General features: G+C 60.7%; 1 protein-coding gene and 1 pseudogene across 1 annotated transcript in view; both read right to left on the bottom strand.

Moving 5' to 3' along the window:
• LOC135891988 (adhesion G protein-coupled receptor E2-like) overlaps nt 1–18,198 on the bottom strand; it is a 1,091,233-nt pseudogene that overhangs the window by 691,647 nt on the left and 381,388 nt on the right.
• LOC135891558 (syntaxin-binding protein 2-like) overlaps nt 372–18,198 on the bottom strand; it is a 44,607-nt gene continuing 26,780 nt past the window's right edge. The window contains exons 6-19 of the mRNA XM_065419122.1: nt 17,932–18,035; nt 14,221–14,369; nt 13,984–14,068; nt 9,897–10,027; nt 9,642–9,749; nt 8,749–8,806; nt 8,183–8,248; nt 7,383–7,463; nt 6,903–7,041; nt 5,574–5,680; nt 4,976–5,065; nt 2,804–2,889; nt 2,186–2,343; nt 372–1,606 (exon numbers count right to left, since the gene is read on the bottom strand). Of these exons, the coding sequence (XP_065275194.1) occupies nt 1,527–1,606; nt 2,186–2,343; nt 2,804–2,889; nt 4,976–5,065; nt 5,574–5,680; nt 6,903–7,041; nt 7,383–7,463; nt 8,183–8,248; nt 8,749–8,806; nt 9,642–9,749; nt 9,897–10,027; nt 13,984–14,068; nt 14,221–14,369; nt 17,932–18,035 (1,442 nt within the window). The 3' untranslated portion in view covers nt 372–1,526. The remainder of the gene's footprint in view (nt 1,607–2,185; nt 2,344–2,803; nt 2,890–4,975; nt 5,066–5,573; nt 5,681–6,902; nt 7,042–7,382; nt 7,464–8,182; nt 8,249–8,748; nt 8,807–9,641; nt 9,750–9,896; nt 10,028–13,983; nt 14,069–14,220; nt 14,370–17,931; nt 18,036–18,198) is intronic.

Here is an 18,198-nt window from a genome sequence, read left to right as displayed (position 1 = left end):
TGCTGGTCCCTCTGGCACACGGACCAGAGAGGCGGAACAAGGGAGTAGGGGCAGCGGGACACGGGGAACTGGGTAGGTTCTGGGGCACGGCTGGGTGAGCCAGCACTGCACCAGCAGGGGGCGTCTACAGGCCAGAACAGAGCTGCCCACAGGCCCTAGTCCAACAGTGAAAGGAGCAGCCACGTCCCCACCCTCCTTGGGGGGTGGGTAGCACTGGCCAGGTGACTCGGAGCCAGGATGCCTGGAACCTGCAGCAGGGTCCGAGCAGGAAGGTGGGAAGAGCCCAGGGAATCCCAGGCCCTCGGCCACACACTCCACCCTGTTCCCTCCCTTCCCCCGCCTGTGAACAGCAGCAGAGACCTCGGCCAGCCTTTGGCATCGCACTTTATTGGCCCAGGCACATGCCCAGCAGGGCAGTAACCTGGGGGTAGGGCCAGCACGGAAAATACACACCTCTTTAATCGCTCTGGGAGGTCACTCCCGGTAAATGAAGTCACCGCTTTTACCTGGGGTCACTCCTGCCAGCGCTTGCCCCAGCACAGCCCTGCTGGCGGGCGAGAGGGAGGGGACCTCTAGGGGCCGGGGGATGCAGGGGGTGAGGCGTGGCTCCAGACTTGGTCAGACCCAAGGGGGCTGGAGCTGGGTGCCCCAGATGGAGCTGGGGCTCCAGGTGCCCAGGGGGCGGCTCTGATACCCAGGGAAAGGCACTGGGGAGGTGTCTGCCACTGGGCAGGGGCATTTGATCCAGGCCCGGCGGGGCAGCAAGCCCGGCCTGCGTCTTGTGGAGCCGTAGGTGCAGCCCGGCTCTGCCCCGCTGCTGCCCAACACTCTGGACGCGCCTTCTATGCAGTCCTGGCACCACCCTCAGTTACTGAGGTACTCTCAGGTGTCCACAGGTGGCCCCTGTCCAGGTAACGGGCCCAGCTGGCTGCAACTCCTACTATGGCCCCTCCCCCCTCTGGAACCAAGGTCCCCACTGAGGGGACAGGGCCGAGAGGCCAGGGTGCCAGGCTGTGGTGGGAGGGGTGCAGGGAGCCAGGGCTGGGTGAAGGGGGATGATATGGGAGCAGAAGGGGGGGTTCTCTTTAACCCTTTGCAGACTGGACAGACACAGCCTGGGGCGCAGCAGCTGGATCACATACCCGCCCCAAGCCAGATGCTGGTAGCAGCCTCTGCACACACCCCCACTGCTGGCAGCTGGGGGAGGGGCTGTGCTTTGGGTCCCAGGCAGGGTAGGTAGGAATGGCTGAGGCTGGTAGATAACAGAGCCTGACTCTCCCCCACCGGGGGCAGGGTGGGCACAGGGCACACAGGGTGGCAGCCCTAGGACCCTGTGCCAGAGGGAGGGAGTCTGGCCTGCCCACTGCCCCAACAGCCAAGCAGCCTGGGGGTCCCTTCCCCCCACCTCCTCAAGAACCAACACCGCTGCCAGGAGTAGGGAGGGAAGGTGCCTTGTTGAGAAGAGCAGGTGGAGTTGGGGGCAGCGAGCTGAGGGGGGCAGAGTCTCTAGGGGGTGGAGGCTGATTCTAGGCCTCTGCGGGGGTTGCCTGGTCGAGGGCTTGGACGTCATCCAGGAAGCGCTTGGGGGTCAGGATGTGACTGGAACCTAGGGGGGGGAAGAGAAGTGGTTGGCAGTGGTGGGCACAGTGGGGCGGGCATAAGGCTGGCATCACCATCTCCCCCATCCTTGCAGCTGGACCCTGCTCTAGTGCAGGGGGGGAGGGGCTGTCTCCTGCCCCCCATCCCCCCTATCCTGGCACCACACCCCTTGTGCTGCGGTACCCTACACATCCAGGCAAGAATCCACCCCACCCACTGACAGCGTTCCTCACCCTTGGGTCTCAGAGAGGTGTGTGCAGGGGGTGAGCCATATACCTATGGGTGTTACTGGGGGTGTCTGACTGGGCCCCCCTACATGGTCCCTGGTGAGCCAGAGGCCAGGAGGGGCCTGGTGAGCCAGAGGCCAGGAGATCAGGTGGCCAGATACAGGCCATGTGGGGCTGCGGGCAGGTGGGACAAGTGCATCTGTTCCCAGGCCCCCGGGTGCGGGAGGACAGAGGGTGGCATAGGCGCCCTGCGGGTGCTGGGCAGGAAGTTCTAGGGTCTCCCCCTCCCAGGGGGGGTCCTGACTGTCCCTGACCTGGGCATTCCAGCCACCCTTCCCCCCAGGGCTCACCCCACTCACCGATCACCACCTCCCACTTGCCCTCCGTGGCCTGGGTCACTTCATAGGCACAGCGCATCTCAGACATGGACACCCCACCCAGCACGTAGATGATGAGGCGCGGGCCCGTCCGGTACTCGGCCGCTGGCTTGTTCTTGTGCCAATGCCCGAAGCGGGCGCTGCGGGGAGAGAGGGGCAGTGTGGATACCAGGGGCTCACTGAGGGAATGCCAGGTGGAAGAGTAGGCACTGCCCGAAGCAGGCACTGGGGGGGAGAGGGGTTGTGTGGATACCAGGGACTCGCTGGGGGAATGCCACGTGGAGGGACAGGGCCTGGAAGAGGCTGGGGGGCAGGCCCTGCCCAAGGCAGTGGGACAGGAGACCCAAAGCAGGCAAGAGGGAGTAGGGCAGGGTGGCGGCGTCTAGAGCCCAGCGAGTCCCTTTCCTCCATCCTGGGCCCTGGTGTGTTGAGGGACTGCTGGGGTGCGGGGGACATGGTGAGAGGGGGTTAAGGGCTCCAGGCTGTTGGGCACCCCCCCCACCATAGAGGGCTAGGTCCTGGCCACGCACAGAGGCTCCTACACCTGGGGTGTGTGTGTCAGGGCTCTGCCCCCCACAGCCCAGCCAGGCTCAGCCTTACCTGACAACAGCCTGGGGGCTGGCGGCAGGGACTGGGTCTGACACGAAGGGCCACAGCTTCTTGTCCAATTTGTCCTCAATGGTGTCCTGGGGGTGGTGGGGAACAGGTCAGCAGGGGCCAAGCAGCAGGAACCTCGGACATGGGAGCCAAGCCGGGCCCCATTGTGGGGAGGGGCTGGGAAGGCTCCTTACTGAATGATTGACAGTCCCTGGGGAGAGCAGCCTGGGGCCCCCTTTCCAGGGTGGGGCATGGGGAGCCAACAAAGAGCACGCTGACTCCTCCTGTGATGCTCCCCCACATCCCCCTCAGCTGCTCAGTGCCCTGCTGTGAACTCCCCACCCATCCACCGTTATGGGGAGAGCAGAGACCTCCTGCAGCTGGATCCAGGGCCCCTCACTTGGGGGGGCAGGGAGGGGGAGGGGAGGCAGGGGGCTGCCCTCAGTGCCCCTCCCTGCTGCGGGCAGATCCAGGCCCTGCCTCTTGCCCCATGAGGTGTGTCCCAGCCACGCAGGGGGCACAGGCTACGATACATCCTAATGCCACATAATACGGGCTTTTACATTAATCTGCTGCGTTGAGTTGTACGGGGAAGCTTAAGGCCTGCCGAGCTGCGGCTGGCGCAGAGGGGCGGCACCCCTGATTGGATTAGGCACTGGAATGAGGCTACCACAACTGCCTGCCCCAAAATCCCGCCGTAGGAACCATCACAGCGCTGGAGCAGGGGTCTGGGAGCCCCTGCCTGTGATCTGCCAGGGACGGGTGTGTGTGTGTGTGTGTGTGTGTGTGTGTGTCTGTCTGTCTGTCTGTCTGGAGGAGCCCCAAGCCAGTAGGTTGAAGGCAACTAAGTGTCCTCCTCCATCCCTCCCTCACCCCCACCTTCACCTTGAGGAGTGCCCCCAGCAAGGATGGGGGGAAGAAGTGACCATGTCACCTCTCACAGGCTAAGCAGGTTTGGGCCCAGGCAGCGCTTGGATGGGAGACCTCTAAGGAGAAGCCGCTGGGGGGGTGCTAGTGAGTCAGCAGAGGGTGCTCTATAACCCCAGTGCAGCACTAGGGAGCGCTATACTGCAGGGAGCGGGTGGAGAGCTCAGCAGGGGGCGCTCTCCCCTGGCAGTCAGTGACCAATTCGTCCTTCAGATGAATGTCAAACAGCTGCTCCTCACTGGAGGTTAGGACAAGGACCCTGCCGGCCATTCAGATTCCAGTGCCAGTCATGACAGTGTGCTGCCTGGATCCCCTGCACTTCCAGCCCCGCACGCTGATCACCTCCTGCCCTAGACTCTCGGGCAGTGCTGCTGTGCGGCTGTTAACAGCTGCCTGCCACGCCTCAGGAAGAATTCAGCCCCGGTGAGGGACCCCTGTATAAACCGCCCGTGCTCCACCCCAGAGGTGGCAGCATCTCAGCACCGGGTAAGACAACTCCCCTGCACTCATGTCTATGATTTAAGACCCCTAAGGATGGCAGCAGGAGAGGCCTCTCTGATGGTTCACATGGCTAGAGCCCTGCACGGATACAAAAATGTGGTTGTGCATCAACCCGCGATCCACTAGCCGTCTTTTACCTGTAACCGCATCCTGACCCTCAGCAGCAAGCCCTCACAAGGGCTAGCGAGGGGGGGAAGGGGACTTGCAGGGAAGAGGCAGCGCGAGGATGGGGACTGGGGGTAAGGGGCAGCGTGGAGGGGGCAGGGGCTGGGGGAAGGGGTGTCTCATCATGTGCTGCTCCTGGGGGGGGATCACAAGCAGCGACAGCACATGGCAGCAGCAGAGCACGTTGCATCACTGTGGGGTGGAGTGCCGGGGCCCCACCCGCCCCAATCCCAAATCCTGTTGCCCAGGAGCTGGTGGGGACGCTGGTGCTGCTCGAGCTGCTGGACAGGAAGCAGCGCGGCAAGGGGAGTGGGTGCCGGACTGCGCCGACTCCGACCTGTCGCCCAGCCACTGGCCCCGAGCATGCTGTGTGCCCCGGGATGCCTGAGCCGGACCCCGCGGGCCAGGCGCTGCTGGGGAGTAGAGCCCTGCACGGTTGTATCTGCAGCCGATTCACTATCCGCAGAAACAGATTTGCAGGGCTCTACACATGGCTGACCCCAAACCAACCCCTCCCGCTTGGGCCCAGCCTGCCAGGTGTGACCCCCCACCCCCAAGGCCAGGAAGCAGACGGCCGGGTACCTCCATGACGTCCTTGAGCCTGGGGGTCCAGCGGGAGAGCTGGTAGGTGGACTCCAGCCGCAACTTCCTCTCGGGTCGCAGCTGCCCACTCTGAAGGAGGAAGGGAGAGGGGGTGAGAGGCAGCAGGGAGGGGGTGCGGGGTGGGAACGGGGGCAGACAGGGAGAGCTCAGCCTACCTGAGTCGCTCCAGCCGGGCTGGCAGGGGAGAGACAGAGAAAAGAACAGAATGGATCACTGAGCGAGAGAGAGAGAGAGAGAGAGAGAGAGAGAGAGAGAGAGACTGATGGGAGAACAGAGCTGTTTCCCCCCATTCGCTGCAGACGCTCAGGCTGGAAGGACCACCCCATGCAGTGGTCACCAGCTCCAGCCCCCGGCGATCTGAAGGGCAGAAGAGGTCACCCCAGATGAGGAGTATCTGGGGGGTCACCCCCATATGGGGAGGGCGTCACCCCACTGTACAGGAGAAGAGGTCACCTCTGTGCTGGGAGTAGGTCACTGCCATAGGGGGCACCCCCAGGATGGCCTGGGCTCCCCTGTGCAGCACAGATATACCCCCTGCCATGGGTACAGCTGCTGGCTCCTGGCCCCAGTCCCTTACCCCAGGCGTGAGGGAGGTGCCCAGGAACTGCATGTTGTGGATGATGTTGCTCTGCTGCTGGATGTTGGCATGCTGGATCAGCTTGGTGAGGTTCTCCTCGCCCACACCTGCATGGGGAGAGACAGGTCAGCGCCAGCACCCCTGGGACGCACCCACAGCCTTGGCACATTCAGTCCATGGCCCCAGGAGTCCTAGTTCCCTGATCAAACCCTGAGATCCTGCTCTTCCTACCCCTCCCAGAGCTGGGGATAGAACCCAGGAGTCCTGGCTCCCAGCCCCCCAGCTCTAGCCCACTGGACCCCACGTAGTTAATGATTGAATTCAGGTCCTTGCTGCTCCTCCCTCCACAGATTCTCTCGGGCGCTGGGGTCTCTCTAGCTCCCCCTGGCAGTGCAGTGGGAGCCCCCCTCCCCGATCTGGGCTCCCCCTCCTGCGGCCAGTCAGGTGCAGTGTCAGAGCCGAGGCCTGGCTCTTTAAGGGTGTGAGGCCTTGAGCTGGAGGGAGGGCAAACCTGGAAACCATTTACTGCTGCTTAGTGCTGACGGGGAGGCCTGGCAACTCCACAGCGCCCCCTGGCCAGGAAACTGGGCAGCCAGAGGAGCCACATGAGGGCACCCTGGCCTGGGCAGTGGGCGCAGGGGCAATGCCTGAGCAGGGTTACAGGAAGGGCCCCGGAGCAGGGCCCTGCCCCACCGAGACAGCATGGGGCAGGAACTGATGGGGGAAGAGGGACTGTGCCAAGTGTCAGGGTGAGGGAGGTTCCCCAGGCCCTAGTGAGCTGGGGGAAGGGGCTAGATGCAGCAAGAAGCAGGGAGCTGGTACAGGGATAACACAAGGGTTGGGCAGGGAAGTGGTCGCAGGGGGCTCAGAGACAGAACATGGTATCTGAACAGCCTGCAGGAAGGGAGGGATGTCCCCCCTACCTGCGGAGAACGCGCCGTGGGGCCGCTCGGGGCATGCGTCTCCTTCCCCCCTCCCTGCAGAGAACGGGCTGGGGGGAGCGTGGAGGGCGGACACTGCTCGGAAGGCAGCAGCGGGCAGCAAAGGCCGCCAGGTCCGACCCCAGGGGGCAGTGCAGAGCGTGGGCGCGGCACACTGGCTGGCTCGCAGGCACCGAGAGGTGGGCAGAGGGGAGACAGGGCCGTAGAACCAGGCTGGACACAGGCCCCGGGAAGCGGCTGGCTGGGAGGCGCCCTGCATGGCTGAGGGACGTGCCAGTCTGAGCAGTGCTATTTCCCCCCAGCCCCACAGGCCTGGGCCCTGCCTCCAGGAGCGCACCCTGCAACAGCAGACCCCCCAGTGCTGCCCCCTGCAGGCCTGTGGCGTTACCGTTCTTCAGGAAGATGTAGAGCAGGATGATGCGGATCTTGTCATAGGCCTGCACGCTGGGGTCCAGCAGGACAGGCACGATGATCTTCATGGGGTCCTTGATCTTCTCCCCGTCCACGTCCGTCCCCATGGCCAGGTACTGGGGGGGAGGGGGGCGCACACACAAGACCCAGGTCAGGCCGCTCCGCTTTCTCCCGCCCCCGCGGTGGGATGAGAGACGTGACGGCCCCACGACCCACAGCTTGCCTACCCCCTGTGCCAGGCCCCCCTCCTCCCTAGGGTCAGCTCCCCCTGGGGTGAGCAATGGGCCCCCAGGGAGTAACACAAGCTCCATATCCCCCTTCTGCACCCCCGGTTCTGGGGGGGAGGGGGGGAGGCTGGCCCTGGCTCCAGCGAGCCTGCGGGTCTGGGACCCCTTTCTCTGGGCTGAGTCCATGAGCCAGACTCTGCCCCCCAGCCAGGCTCTGCCCACAGACCCACCTGCTCCACGCTGCACAGCTTCTCCACCGTCCCTTTGAAGTGCCGCATGCAGTGCTCGGCCAGGTTCAGGTGCGTGGAGTACTGCGGGGAGAGACCGGGACAGGGGGGAGTTTACCGCATCACCGCTTGATCCAGAGCACCTGCACCCTCCCAACCCCCAAGGAGGGCCCCAATCGGCTGTGTCAGCCGAGTATATAGGGATTGTTTTGCCCAGCACTGATGTGCAGCCACCTCTGGGGTGGAGTGGGGCAGCTGGAGGGGAGGATCATGAGGAGGAAGCAGCTTCTAAAACAGACCACGGCTTCTCTGTTAGTCATCATGAAGTCGGGGGCTTGGAGACCAGCAGGTGTTGGGGTACCTGTGCCAGTGGCCAGGAGCTTTCTGTTGGCACATGGCCCAGTGGCACCAGGAGTGGCTCCAACGGGCTGGTTTGGAAGCCCACCAAGGCCCTCTCCCAAGAGCTGCAGCAGCAAGGCGTGGGCGTTACCCAAGGGCTGCCATTGCTGGGGCTAATGTGGCAGCTCTGGGCACTGACGGGCAGGCTGCTGCCCATGGTACCACACAGCACCTGGGGGGAAAATGGCTCTGCCTGAAGGGACAGGTCAGCAGCTCATCAGGCAGTAAGGTGGTCCCATCACTGGGGCAGGGCTCCTGCCTAGCCCTGCACAGAGCTCCCCAGAGTGCCCTGCCCCCCAGGGAGTCCCTACTGTCCCTCACCAGCCCCACAGAGCACCCTACCCCCCCCATCAGTCCCACTGAATGCCCTGCCCCCCGCCCACCAACAGCCCCGTTCCTGTTACCTTGTTCAGCTCTTTCTGGTACTGGGGCATCTTCTTCAGGATCTGGGACAGGTCCTTGATGTTGGCCTGGGGGGAGGTGGGTGATGAGATCCTGGCCCCTCCCAGCGCACGACGCCCCCTTCAGGGCAGAGGCCTTGCCCGGGGACAGCTGCAGCAGTCCAGCCACGTGTTCCAGGGCGGGTCACTCAGGCCATGTTCAAAATCGGGTGGCACAGGCCCAGTGTGGCCGCGGCTTGTGTTAGACCTGCTCTTCCCAGGCCAGCTGGAACAAGCCGGGAGCCCCGCAACCCGAGCGCCCCCCCGGGTGTAAAGCGGCAGCGGGCCGGGGAGATGCCAGTATTGGCTCCCTGCAGCTCTCCCTGGGCGGCCCCGATCCTGCTGTCTGACCCCACCTCTTAGCCCTTTACAGGCAAACCCTGGGAGCAATGGGACAGCCCCCCCCCCCACGTGGCAACCCCTCTTGGGGCAGCAGGGCAGCCTCCCCTCCCCATCAGTGGCTGTGAGGTGGGCCCTCCCATCCCTCTGGGCTGGATTCCCCAATCGCTCCCCCCCAGCCCCTGTCGCACCTTGTCCGTGGTCAGCCTCTTGCTCTCACAGAAGGTGCGCAGCAGCTCGGTCACCTTCCTGCAGAAGGGAGAGGGGTCAGGCCAGAACCAGGCACTGCATTGGAGGTAGAGGGTGCCCTGTCCTATGCTACAGGGGATGGAGCCCCCGCCCCACGGGCACCAGGGTTCTCTGCCTCGACAGCCTCAGATGGGGCATGTGGGGGGTGCCTCTTCCCAAGTTACCCCAAGGCAGAGAGTTCAGTGCATCCCTGGAGGCTCCTGGCACCCTGCTGGGGGGGTCTGGGGGCAGTGGCAGGCCCAGCAGGAGGTCGGTGAGGGACTCACTCAAGGGGCTGTGAGGTGCATGGGGAGATCCTGGGATCGGGGGAAGACAGTGTCCAGGGGGATCCCCGAGAGGCGATGAAGACAGTTGCTCTGGAAGGGAGCGCTCAGGGGTCCTTTGGGGAGAGGGGCTGGGTCCAGGGGGTCTCAGCACTCAGAGAGGAGCAGGTCTGAGGGACGGGCCCCAGCACTGGGTGGGAGAGGAGTGTATCCAAGGGGGAGTGGGGTTCCAGTGGGTGGGAAGGGAAGGGGAGGGGTGTGTCCGAAGGGGAAGATGGGGGAATTCCTGGAACTGAAAAAGAAGGTGAGAGGTGCGTCAACGGAGTGGAGGGTCCTGGCACTGGGTGGGAGAGGTGTGTCCGAGGGGGGGGAGGTCCCGGCACTGGGCGGGGAGGGGAGAGGTGTGCCGAAGGGGGGGTAGCGGGTCCCAGTACTAGGCAGGGCACAGAGTGGTGTGTTGGCTGGGGGAAGGAGGTGGGTTCTAGTCCTGGGCGGGGCATGGAGGGGGTATGTCCAGGGGGGATGGGCGGGGCACGGAGGGGCGTGTCAGGGGCGGGGCTGAGCACGCTCACTTGGAGACGTCAGCGATGTGCATGTGGCGTAGCTGCACCCAGAGTTCGTCGTCTTCGTCCAGCAGCGCCTCCTTCTCCCTCGAATCGCTGATGCCCGTCGTCTCGTACCTGCAGGGGAGGGGAGACGGGGTCAGGCTGCGGCACCCCTCCCCCGAGAGCGGGGGCTGCGGAGCAATGCAGGTCCCTGGATCACATCCCCCCCCAGCCCGCCTGAGGAGGAGTGCGGGGCGCCCCCTGCTGGCAGCCAGGCCCTACTTGTAGGTGTCGTTCTCGATGCTGAGCAGGTCGTAGGCCATGGCCTGGAAGGTGAGCTCATGCAGTAGTGGAGACACCAGGTCAAAGCTCCGGTCCACGATCAGCAGCTGAGAGCGGGCTTTGTCGGGGCCCTGGGGCAAAGGAGAGAGAGACCCGTCACCCCCTGCTCCGGTGGAGGGATCCTGGCCTGGCTCACACGGCACAATCCAATGGGCCCTGGTGGCCTGAAACTTCACCACCCGCCCTCTCTGCGGCCCAGACCCCAACCCCAGGGGGAAGCCAGGAGACACCCCCCAAGCTAGCTGAGACGTGCCCTGGGGTCCCGCCCTGACCGACAGGGAGAGCTCCCCACCCAGCTGCGCTGCAACGCCCCCTGCAGGGACAGGCCACCTGCCCCTCGTGCAAATAGCAATGGCCACTCCCCCAAGCACGCTCTCTGCTCGTGCCTCTCCACCAATGGGAGCATGCCCCTTACAACGCAGCCCCCCAATTGCCCCTTGCCCCATATGCCGTGAGGGGGGTGGGGATACACTAGACCAGAAGACCTTGGCTAGTCTATCATTAACTAACACTAGAGACTCTTCGATACAAAGTCCCAGAGGGGGACAATGGGACGTTATCCCTATGCCCCACCTTGCATCTGAGCTGGGACCCCATATGAGGCTCTAGCTCCCCGCTCCCAGCCTGGGTGGCCTCCAGCATCCAGTTGGACAGAGACCACTCAAATGGTCAGCATCTCAGACCCACATCATTGGGGGACTGGCCCAGCCCCCACTCCTTGCCTGATCAGCATGCACTGCCCTCTTTGGGCAGCAGGTGGCGATATGAGACCAGCCCTGCGCTCCCATGGCAGACTGCTCTGAAACCAGCTCCAGCAGCCCCAGTGGAACCCAAGCCCACCCAGGAGCACCTCGGCAAGAGGCTGCATCTGCCCTTCGCTGGTAGCACAGACAGCCGGGGGGCTGTCTGTGCAGCCGGGGGGCTGTGGACGTACAGCCCGATGCTTCCACAACTGTCCAACCTCAGTACATGGCCAGAGCAGAAAGTCGGACCAGCCACCACCCACTCGCCTGGCAGCTCTCCACAGCCTCTGGGTAAATGGGTTGAGGCTGACAGGGGAGTGCCTCTCCCAGGGGAGTATCTGGCCATCACTGTAGCATCAGGACACCTCCCTATCACTGCTGCATCCTGCCCCCCCCCCCCCCCATGCACGTGGGGCTGGGCAGGGCTGTCACCCCATTGCAGAGGGGGATGGAGGCCCAGAGGGGCAGGGTGACTCACCCAAGGTCACACAGGAAGTCTGTGGCAGAGCAGGGACATGAACCCAGAACTGGCACCATCATTCCTCTCCAGCACTACCCAGCCTGGGGGGGTTGCTATGCCCAGCGCCCCTCCCGGACTCTGCTCACACCTTTGCCAGTTCAGCTCAGCTGGAGGGATCCCCGAGTGCAGATGGGGGCTGGCGTAACCACCAGGTCACCCCCCAGAACAGAGGGGCGCTTAGTGCACTGGTGAGTGCCACAGCACTGCCTGGGCCAGCTACCCCTCAGGGCTGGCAGCTGGGAAACATCAAGGCAAGAGGGACTAGTGCAGACAAGGCCCCAGGGCGCCGTGACCGTGGGCTGGGTGGCTTTGGAGACCTGACTGCTAGAGGCCATGCTACAAGAGTCCCTGGGGTTCTGCGCCAGCTGGCAAGGCGGGGGCACACTGGACTGGCCAGCCGGGATTGTGCAGCATGGAGCCAGCACTGCATTGAGAGCAGGGGCTTGAGTCAGCACTCCCGGTCCTGCGGTGGGCGTGCTGTCTGGACTCCTGGCTCCTATTCCTGCCTTTGCCACCTACTCATGGCACGCTGCTCCATGCCTCAGTTTCCTCCGTGTAACATAGGGATAGTGCTGACACCTGTGACAGGGAGGCTTGGCAAGGGTCTCAGGAATATCCCTGGGGGGCTCAGAGGAGCAGGGTGTGCACAGAGCAGGACTTTGCCCTCCCCAGCACCGCTCTCAGCTCCTGAGAATAGCACAGATCAGACGGGGGCTGCAGGCTGGAACCAGCTCTGCTGCAGCAAGTAGCTCCAGTGGTTAACAAGCATGCTGTCAATCCCTTCCCTGGGTAGATGGTTTGGGCAGCCAGGTGTGTGCCAGGCTCCCCTTTGGAGGCAGGCCTGTGCTGCCAGCTGTGAGTTACAGAGCGTCTGTGCCATGGCAGCCAGCTATCCCAGAGGGGGCCCCCCTGCCCGAGACTGGTATCATTATCCCCATTTTACAGATGGGGAAACTGAGGCACAAATAGGGGAGGTGACTTGCTCAAGGTCACCCAGCTGGAATAGAACCCGGGTCTCCCGTCCCAGTCCAGGGCTCTAGCCACTAGGCAACACTGCCTCGGTGGATGGGAAAGTAGAGAGGAAAAGTGCGCTCATGGATCCACAGGGTCGGTGCCAGGGCCCCAGCTAGGGAAGTCTCTGGGAGGAAGCCCTTTGCTGTGCCAGACCCCAACAGGTATCTCTCTTCCTCCAGGACAGGCCACACTGCCTCCCCCACCTCCTGAGACTGACCCGCTGGGCTTCACCCCATGAGCCCTGCCCAGCAATTCCAGCTGAGACAGACCCTGGTAGAGACCCATCCACTCCGCAGGGCCCGACGCCCCTCAGCCCGGGTGACAGGGCCACTCCCCCAGCGTTGTCAGAACAGTCGGGTTTCTTAGGCACCTGGACTCCAGCCCGGGCAGCCCAGCCCACTGAAGGTTAAAGCAAGAGGCCGTTCTGGTCAGCCCAGAGCCCGGCCGAGCTGCAGCGAAACCTGTTTTCAGGCTCCGGGTCTCTCGCTCAGGGCCTGTCTACATGTAAACCACTGCAGCTGCGCTGCTTCAGTGACGCCGCCTTTCTCATACCCCCGAGCGAGGCAGTTACACCGACCCAATTGCCTCGTGTAGACCAGGCCTCGGTCTGACCTTGGTCAGTTCTCAGGCGAGAGCTCCCAACTTCCCCCACTTATCCCCCAGCTCAAACCTTCCCAACCCTGTGTTCTCGAGCTGGGGGCCCTGCTCCGATTCCCTGCTGGGAGCGTCCAGCCAGGAGCCATTGGAGCCGGCACGGTCTTTCTGGCCCCCAGGCTGATCTAGGTCCGATTCTCTTCATTTCACCAAGACAGGGAAGTGACACCGCCCCCCCATGACTCAGAGTCCTTCCTCCCCACCCCCCGCCAGAGAAGCCATGAAACATATAGGGGAAACTGAGGCACACATCGGATTCCTAAAAGATATTACAAACATTCCCAGTTGGTCACAGATGCACAGCCTCCCAGCAGCTCAGGAAAGGCTGGAAGCAAGAGCAGAAGCAACAGGAGGGAGAGATCTGGGCAGGCCTTGGAATTTACATCACTTTGCTTCTCCTAGGGGGACAGGAGCCACTGGGTTTCTCATGCGAGAATCCAGGGCAGGGTGGGTTTGCAGCTCCCCTCTGCTGGGGGTGGGACGGGGATGGCAGGAGCTGGGGGAAGCTCACAGGCCAGGGCTGACTTGTGGCTAAGACGCGGGAGAGCTGGGTTCTATTCCTGCTCTGACAGACTCCCTGCATGCCTCAGTTTCCCATCTGTAACACAGGCCCCCCTGCCTCCCCTGGGAGGCTGAATTCATTAGTGAGGTTCTGATACCATGGGGATGGGTGTAGGAGCACACACAGACAGGAGTGTCCAGGTGTGGAAGAGACTCTGTGTGCGAAGCTTAGTTCTGTGACCAAACTGCCCTGTTTATAAACAGAGATTGTGCTGGGCACACACTTCCCCAGTCAGTGCCTCGGTTTCCCCATCCGTAGAGAGGGAATAAGGACACTGGCCTTTGTAGAGCACTTTGAGATCTGCCCACGGCCAGTGTTAGAGAAGGGCTGGGGCCATTAGTCCAACCACACAGGGAATGCTATTGTTCTCCTGAGCCCTCAGGATCTCCAAGGGGGTCTAGACCCCACCCCTCCCCCCGCCAGGATCTCCGAGCAGGTTCTAAATCACTCCTCCTTCCTTCTACTTCTCATGTACTCCCCCTCCCCTCGCGGCTCTGTCCCATGGTGAGGGCGTGGCCGGCACAGCTCGCTCACCTCTCCCATGCTGGGGTTGTCTGCCTTGAATGCGTTGAGTTTGGCCAGCACAGCGTGCGCCAGGAGGAAGTTATCTTCATGGTCCCTGCAGCAAAGACAAACCCTGTCGGTCAGGAACAGCTCCTCCCACAGGGACACACGCACTTCCTATAGGAGATGACCAGGTATCCTTCTCCCTCTGGGCACACTCACTTCCTGTAGGGATGGTCGGGTACCCCTCCCCCCAGGCACACTCACTTCCTGTAGCGGATGGCCGGGTACTCCTTCAGGGTTTCACACAATGTGGCAATCTGCTCTGCCAGCATCTCCAGCTGCTTGTTCTTGTCCAAGGAGCGGTGGGAGCTGAAGCAGTTGTGGAAGGTCTGTGGCCTGTCCAGGGAGTACACCTGGGGGGCGGGGGGCAGAGATCAGACCCTGGCGCCTTGCGTTTGTTATACCAATAGAATAAAAACCAGCAGGATATTAAGAGGGACAAGGCAAAGATGCCACATTTATTGTAAATATAAGTCCACTTGACACATTCTTCGGCCAATGGATACTCCCTTTCTAGGCTGGCACCTCCCTAACCATTCATGTACATCAAGCATTCATCAACATACATGCCATATCTTAACCATATTTTAAATTTACTGTCTCCACCACTTTCGGGGTGTGTGCTAATTCATTTGAGACTCCCGGCCCTTTAATCACAGAGGGTGGGGGTCTGTTCCTAGGAGCCCTTGCTGTTACAATGAAGTGAAAGTCACTTAACGGCTTATAGCGTTTGTTTACATTGTATCAATTACAGAATAAACTGCCTGACGTGCACAGAGTCAATTAACGGCTTAAGGCTCACAGCAGGGGTCGTAACATAGGGTATGTCTACACTGCCGCGCTAGTTCGGCGGCTGGGGATCGAAGTTCCGGGTTCGATTTATCGCGTCTGGTGTGGACGCGATAAATCGAACCAGGAAGTGCTCGCCGTCGACTGCGGTACTCCAGCTAGACGAGAGGAGTACCGCGGAGTCGACGGGGAGCCTGCCTGCCGCGTGTGGACCGCGTCTGAACCGCGGTAAGTTCGAAGTAAGGTATGTCGAATTCAGCTACGTTATTCACGTAGCTGAATTTGCGTACCTTACTTCGACTTGGGGGGTAAGTGTAGACCAAGCCATACTGTTCACTTCAAGAACAAAGTCAATTAACTTGTTTGTAAGTTTTATATAGTAATAAAGTATCTTTCACAGGACAGATACAATCAATGGTTTCTACTTAGAGGAGAGGAAAGTGATCAGGAACAGTCAGCATGGATTCACCAAGGGCAAGTCATGCCTGACTAACCTAATTGCTTTCTATGAGGAGATAACTGACTCTGTGGATGAGGGAAAGCAGTGGATGTGTTATTCCTTGACTTTAGCAAAGCTTTTGATACGGTCTCCCACAGTATTCTTGCCAGCAAGTTAAAGAAGTATGGGATGGATGAATGGACTGTAAGGTGGATAGAAAGCTGGCTAGATCGTCAGGCTCAACGGGTAGTGATAAACAGCTCCACGTCTAGCTGGCAGCGGGTATCAAGCGGAGTGCCCCAGGGGTCGGTCCTGGGGCCGGTTTTGTTCAATATCTTCATTAATGATCTGGAGGATGGCGTGGACTGCACTCTCAGCAAGTTTGCAGATGACACTAAACTGGGAGGAGTGGTAGATACGCTGGAGGGTAGGGATAGGATACAGAGGGACCTAGACAAATTAGAGGATTGGGACAAAAGAAACCTGATGAGGTTCAACAAGGACAAGTGCAGAGTCCTGCACTTAGGACGGAAGAATCCCATTCACTGTTACAGACTAGGGACTGAATGGCTAGGTAGCAGTTCTGCAGAAGAGGACCTAGGGGTCACAGTGGACGAGAAGCTGGATATGAGTCAACAGTGTGCTCTTGTTGCCAAGAAGGCTAATGGCATTTTGGGCTGTATAAGTAGGGGCATTGCCAGCAGATCGAGGGACGTGATCGTTCCCCTTTATGCGACATTGGTGAGGCCTCATCTGGAGTACTGTGTCCAGTTTGGGGCCCCACACTACAAGAAGGATGTGGAAATATTGGAAAGAGTCCAGCGGAGGGCAACAAAAATGATTAGGGGTCTGGAGCACATGACTTATGAGGAGAGGCTGAGGGAACTGGGATTGTTTAGTCTCCAGAAGAGAAGAATGAGGGGGGATTTGATAGCTGCTTTCAACTACCTGAAGGGGGGTTCCAAAGAGGATGGAGCTCGGCTGTTCTCAGTGGTACCTGATGACAGAACAAGGAGTAATGGTCTCAAGTTGCAGTTGGGGTGGTTTAGGTTGGATATTAGGAAAAACTTTTTCATTAGGAGGGTGGTGAAGCACTGGAATGGGTTACCTAGGGAGGTGGTGGAATCTCCTTCCTTAGAGGTTTTTAAGGTCAGGCTTGACAAAGCCCTGGCTGGGATGATTTAGTTGAGAATTGGTCCTGCTTTGAGCAGGGGGTTGGACTAGATGACCTCCTGAGGTTCCTTCCAACCCTGATATTCTATGATTCTATGATACAGACAGTAGCTTACAAGTTTTAACAGAAGACCCAAGAGATTTTTGTACTTGGTGAAACTGTTGAATTTTAAAGTGTGGGGGACAAATTATGTGGGGGTCACTGTCACTTGGGGGAATCACTGTTAGTACCTTCTTTAATATCCCTACACGTTCCCCGTACACTCAAGCTAACTTCCCCCCATAACCTCCAGTCCCTGGGGTGCCAGGGAGGGACCATGGGCAGCGGAAAGCAGTCTTCACCCTAGATATGCTCCTCCTGGCCTGACTGCCCCCGAATGATGGCACAGCTCTGACCCTGCTCCCCATGGCGCTAGCCCTGCCAGGCATGCCATCCCCCCATCAGAATTTCCCCTCACTTGCTCAGTGGCCTGGAGGAGCCGTAGCAAGGCCCTAGTGAGGGAGAGATCCCTTTGCCAAAGCCACTCCTGTTGTGGTAGAGGGACAGCGGCCCAGAGATTCATGCACCAGCCTGGGATGAAGACGCCCCAGGTTCAGGTCCTTACTTGGCTGCAGACTCCCAGGTGCCCTCAGGGGTGTGACTCTGCCCTGGAGAAGTCAATGTTGGGGGAGGGGGCATGGCCACGCTTCTAGTCTGGCAAAAGCCCCAGCGTAGCCACGGGCAAACCCGGCATCAACGTGCTTCTGCCGCTGTCGCTTATTTCACTGGCTGAACAGAACGAGCCATTGGGGCAAACGTGCTGGACACCAATAAAACAGTATCGGCCCACGAAGGGTTTGCTGGCGCAACGGGACGGGTGAGCCAGCAAAGCCTCCTGACGGACACTTAGCTTATACCAGCCAAAGCTTCTCTTGGCACAGCTGGCACTGGTGCCCCAGATGAAATAAGCTACAGTGGTGAAAGGACTGCTTTGCCAGCGTAACAGCATCTACCCAGGGGCTCTGCCAGCACAGCTGCATCAGTTACAGGGGGGATTTTCTCTCTCATGTCCCCATAACAAACCCATACCAACAAAGCTTTTGTGTGTAGACCAGGCACATGTCTCTGTGCCTCAGTTTCCCCATCAATGCAATGGGGCTGACAACAGAGCCCTGCCCCTCAGGGGCATGAGGGGGGAAATCCACTGACGACACAAGGAGGGGATGGGGCGGTTGGGCAAAGGGCAGGTGTGTGGAGTATCGGGCTGTCTTGCACGCCTGGTATAAACCATCAGTAAGAGCTGGTAAAGCCAGGGAGGCAGGGCCCCCTCCCCCATACATCTAAGCCAGCGATTCCATGTCTCACAGGGTGTGAGCAGCCATGGTGAGTCCCTGCCGCCCTGTGCTGGCGTCAAACCCAGGGCCCTAGAAGGGAAAGGTTCCCCCTCCGAGCCACGTCGAACACTTAGGGTGGGGTGTCATATGTCACCGTTTGCCCCGCGGCCCTGCTCCTCCAAAGTCCGGCCACCCCTCACCTGGCTCTCGTAGGGCAGGAAGGCCACGTTGATCTCCTTGAGGGTTTTGATGGCCTTGGTGATCCGTGACTTGCTCAGCTCGTTGAACAGAGGCTCAGGACAGGCTGCAAGGCAAAGGCAGTGGGTGGGGGTGACAGGCACATGTAGATAAATCTCTGATAATTTTCATATGACTTTACATTGTGCCTCTTCATATAACCTTGTGGTGGGTCTACCCATGTGTGACCTGTTTTCATGAAACTTTGTATCAAAGCCTCATATAGAAAC

Source organism: Emys orbicularis, chromosome 19 (assembly GCF_028017835.1).
Source record: "Emys orbicularis isolate rEmyOrb1 chromosome 19, rEmyOrb1.hap1, whole genome shotgun sequence".
NCBI classification, from domain to species: Eukaryota; Metazoa; Chordata; order Testudines; family Emydidae; genus Emys; species Emys orbicularis.
Note: the sequence above shows the minus strand (reverse complement) of the source record. Positions and strands in the feature narration are given on the sequence as shown.